This window comes from Beta vulgaris, chromosome 3 (assembly GCF_026745355.1).
Source record: "Beta vulgaris subsp. vulgaris cultivar EL10 chromosome 3, EL10.2, whole genome shotgun sequence".
Classification (NCBI taxonomy): domain Eukaryota; kingdom Viridiplantae; phylum Streptophyta; class Magnoliopsida; order Caryophyllales; family Amaranthaceae; genus Beta; species Beta vulgaris.
Genome location: NC_079204.1, coordinates 5531267 through 5536394, shown reverse-complemented (window position 1 = coordinate 5536394; position 5128 = coordinate 5531267). Strand labels below are relative to the sequence as shown.

The window sequence follows — 5128 nt, the reverse complement described above, 5'->3', positions numbered from 1 at the left end:
CAATAAATATATACATTTCAATTTTGTTTTCTACAAATAAAGGACTAAACACAATGGAGGGGTAGAATTATACATCGGTGAATGTATAATATCGAAGTCAGGGTGCTAATCAAGTTGAGCATCCCGCAAGTCAAATTTGATCTGATCAACGTTTGATCAAACCTCGATTAAAGTTGATTCGTCGCAAATAGCGCTTTATTTTAGTAAAATGGCTACCTGAAATCACAGTTTTGCATTGAAGTTTGAAAAAAATTGCAATTTTCTCTCTTCCTCTCCTACATGGATGGTATCTAGAGAATTTAAATAATTTTGTAGCATAAATGGTTATTTAACCCAAGGAATTCCTCATCTAAATTGTCTAACATGATGCATACAACTAATTATAATTTCATCATCTATTTATATATGTATTTCTGTCATTATCTAAATTTTCTGACATAAGGCATATTCAACTTCATTATCTGTGTTATCTACAAGACTACAACTAAACTAAACTATTGGTAAATGGACCTAGATATATATTTTTGTTAGACTGAGTTGCGAAGATCCTTCATGGATGTCATGGTAGAGGGTTAGTTGGCAAGTATATGTCATTGAGGAACAAACATGCTATTAGACTTGGTACACTATAACTATTCTTTACAACTACTTCCCGGATCAATTGTTAATTTACATTGGTTACATAAGTTCGATGGAGGTTCTACTCAATGAATGAGGTTGTACCATGCTCATGGTACAACCGGTTGTACGATGAATGCTCTCCTCGAGAGGAAGGGCTCCTAACTTCCTTTGTTAATTTTTACTTATGTTCCAAAAAAAAAAGTACTTACATGTTTGTAATCATGATGCATATTAGCATGAATTAATTAAAAAATAAAAAACACAAGAGTCGTTGAGTAAATAATAAATAGATGACAAGTTATCATTATCTTTATCATCCATTATGACAAGTTATTAGAGGCTTATACTCGATACAGTGTGCATACAAATTAATTCCTAAAAATTTAGATAATCCGAGCCAAATAAACACTAAGTCTACGTATTAATCTCTCCAGCAGCACACTGCATGAGTAGCCAGTTAGTAGCCAATAGAGTAGAGCTTGGTTCTTCCAGCAACAAAAGCTAATCTTTGTTGGGGAAGCATGAAGCTGCAATTATTGAAATATCATGCAAGTTTAGACAAACAATCAATTCTATGGAGTAAAAAAAAAAAAATGTAACCTTGAGATGAGATGCCTATAATTAAAATAATGATTTGCACCAATGCACACTCTTGTACACAATACACAACTAGGGATGGCAATGGGTCCTGGACCCGACCCAGACCCGCCAGGACCCGACCCATTTATAAGAAGCGGAATTATCATTGTCAAGTCTGAAAGGCTAAGCAAGCTGGTGGGTCAAAAAAGTTTTCTCCAGTTATCTTGGTACATCTAGCAAACCCATCATCATTCTCCATAAATTATCAGCAATAGAGATGTAAAATCAATAGATCATTAGATGATTTAAAGACAGATAAATTGGGAACAAGAGTTGTATAATCCTAAAATAAAATCACATAAGCAAAAAAACTTGGAGAGGTTGCTCCTCCTGCAAGAGCAGGTTGTATCATTTTCTGACAAGTAGGAGTAGGAGCTGGCAATCCAGTATCGCATACATTGATCCCTAATTGTTACAAAAGAAATAAAATCAATAAATCATTAGATACTTTGACCCAGAAAACACAAAACAATCTTAATTCAGTACCAAACCACCAAGTTGCTTGCACAGTCACAAGAAGCAAGCAAGATTTCTCTTAACACCCATACAATGCCATCATTTCCAATATCCAAAAGTTGTGGATCAACCATTAAATAAAGTGTACAAATAATTTGTTGGAGAAAAAAATTCAAAGAATTAGAGAGCTATCAAATTTTGTCACTCGTATCCAACACCAAGCCAAACCAAGGGCCCTATGTACTATAGCTCCCTCCCAAGTCCCAACCGTAAAATCCTCACAGCATGATCGACGCAGAGCTTTGAAGAGATGTTCAACCATGACGAACTATTGTTATCCAACCAAAAGAGCGCAAATTAAAAACCTTGGTGAAGTTTGAATAAAAGTGTTTTTTTCGATAATCATGGTACATCCATACATCTTGCAACCTCAACACTATTAAGCAATAAGAATGCACATGATAAGAAATAATACCTGATGGGGTTTCTTGTCGAACAGGTGTAGGATTATTTTTCTTTGGCTTCTGGTTAGGAGTAGTATCACATAACTTGATCCCTGATTTGGTTATAAAAGAAAGAAAAACATTTCAGTAATTTGACAGAAACAATCTTAATTAGAGCGGGAGCAAGATAATGTATATCCATATATATACGTCGTCGATCAACCATCAAATTAAAGAGTTATGAATATAAGAATCACTCTCAATATCCCAATCCCATATATTAATCTCTATTATATAAGTCAAGGGAGGAGGTGTGGTGTCCTCTTTTGAAGTAACTGAAATACCCTCTAATAATTTAAAACAATGCTTTTCTTTTTATAAAAAATAGAAATGAGTTGTCACATGAGTAGGTCAAAAATGGAATATGCAATACCATTAATAACTTGACAAACTAGATTGAAACAATCAATTCATGAAATCAATTAGAATCTTCAACCAAAGTTAGCAATATATCGTGATAATATAATATTTCTTATTTACAAAGTTCAAACAATATGATTTATTTTTATAATTCAAAAATGGAATATGTAATACCATTAATAATTTGACAAACTAGATTGAAACAATCAATTCATGAAATCCATTAGAATCTTCAACCAAAAATAGTTAGCAATATATTGTGATAATATAATATTTCTTATTTACAAAGTTCAAACAATATGGTTTATTTTTATAATTATAAAAGAACTACACTAAACGCTGAAAAGAAATTATCGACCAAATTTTTTAGTGACGGTATTAAACAGTTAAAAATCATTCACCTTAAAGTTAAAAACATAATAACATCTACAAAATAACCTCAATAATCTAGATCACTACCAAAATAATTTTAGATAAAAAACATGTCCATTTGTATATACCTACATAAAATTGTCGAGGCACGCATCGTGTGCATATGCAACTAGTTGGTACAAATTGCAAGGAAACAAGCAATGTAACCTATCGATCAAATGATGATAATCCTAAAATATTGATCATCAGTCAATCATCACCGATATAAACCATCCATTATAACCCAACCAATTCACTGTTCACGTAGTGTATTATTTTATTAATATTATAAATAAATATTTATATAAATTAGAAGCCCTAACTCTAAACGCTAACCCTAAGAATATCACTACTCCACAATACAATACAATACAATAAAAAGCAAGTAATAATTGGAACTAAAATCAATAGAATGAAGAATTGCAAAAACAAGAGAAAGAAAATAGGAATTAATACATACTGTTAAAATCAATATCGAAGCATAAGAAGAGTTCTTGTTGAATGAGTCGCCTCTTACTCATCTTCATCCTCTTCACGAGATCTTGTTGATCCCGATCAGCCTTTTGCTTCCATAGAGCATCAGTGGCTCTACATCTCATATGATAGTCTTCCCGCTCCAACTCAAACTCACTCTTCCGTTTTGGCTTCGGCTTCTGCTTCTGCTTCAGCTTCAACTTCTGCTTATGCTTCTGTTTCTTCTTCTTCGCTGTATCAATTTCCATTTTTACGTTATTATTAATCTGTTTCTTCTTCTTCGCTGTATCAATTTCCATTTTTACGTTATTATTAATCTCATTCTCATTCTCATTCTGCTTGATTATGCCTTCCATCTTGTTTTTTCTTCTCAAGTTTCTTTTCTCTCTCTTCGAGGGTTCCAATTGAAGTGAGTAGGTCGATAGCTGGGTGGGTGTTATATATAGTACTCCTAAGACGTAAAGTGTGTATGTAATAGGGATGGGATCCTCTAGAGTTTTATGCAAACTCTACAAAATAGAGTTGAATCCTGACCATATATTATAAAATCAAGGGCTCATGATTAATGGGAAAAGAAAAGATATGAACAGGATATTCGGGGGAAAGTAGGGGGGATTTTTGGGAAAAAAATACAAGCCTTTGATTTCTTATTCAACGACTGATATTTAACGAACTCTACCATGTAGAGTTATTTTGAAACTCTGATACATAATGTGGGGTGGGGTGGGGTTAAGACTAAAGTCCAAGGAATAAAAACTTTCCTAAAGTCCAAGGAATAAAAACTTTCCTAAAGTCCAACGAATTGTTGAAAATCAATAGGAGGAAAATAAATAAATAAATAAAGAGGTTGGGAGGGGAAATACTACCTCCGTTCTCTTTTAGTTGCAACGTTTGACAAATTGCACTATTCAAGTATTCATGTTCTCTTATTTGACCACATTTATTGATTTATATGTTAAACAAAATATAGTCATGTGGGATCTTGTTTGATTCGTTTCGATGTAAGCTTTCATAATATCAAATTTTTATAATTTTTACTTACATACAATTAGAGATAAAACGATTTGAAATTGTACATTGGTAAGCGTGAAAGTCAAAACGTTGCAACTAAATAAAAATAGAGGTAGTATTTAAGTGATGATCTCCTTTTTAAAACAGATTTTTGAAGACTGATTTCCTTGTTAAACGATATGATCATATTTAGAGGATTTATTATGTCTTTTAATAAGGATACTTTTATTAAATCTTCTCAAAATATTATATTTTTAGAAAGTTATCTTTTGCAAGATATATTCGACAAGATATTAATTTCTTTTCCATAAGAAATCATATTTTTCAATTATTGCTTATTTATAAGAAAAATCCGATTTTCGAAATTCTCTTTTTATTTCAAAGGAATTTTATGGTATTTTTATTATTGTGTTTTTTTTTTACTAATTAACTCTAGTAAAAGTAAATAATCACAATAAATGTCATATTCCATAATAATCCTTTAATAGTAACACACATATTCAAACATACATACTAATGAACCCCTGACCTTATGTAAGGATTTTTAAAGAATCGCCATCTCATCTAACTTCTCTTAGTGATCCATGTTTCCACAAAATTATAAATATATGTTGTAATTAGTTAATGTTATTAAACATATCCCTTGCATCCTT

The 5128-nt window shown here is 31.7% G+C and overlaps 1 protein-coding gene across 1 annotated transcript; it reads right to left on the bottom strand.

Annotated features, from left to right (window-relative positions):
* Window positions 1-1025: 1025 nt before the first annotated feature.
* LOC104888328 (hypothetical protein) lies at window positions 1026-3855 on the bottom strand. The gene is made up of 3 exons (XM_010673263.3): window positions 3451-3855; window positions 2192-2272; window positions 1026-1148 (listed from the first exon to the last, which is right to left on the bottom strand). The coding sequence occupies exons 1-3, from the start codon at window positions 3818-3820 to the stop codon at window positions 1123-1125; spliced, it is 477 nt and encodes a 158-aa protein (XP_010671565.2). The 5' UTR covers window positions 3821-3855; the 3' UTR covers window positions 1026-1122.
* Window positions 3856-5128: the final 1273 nt, after the last annotated feature.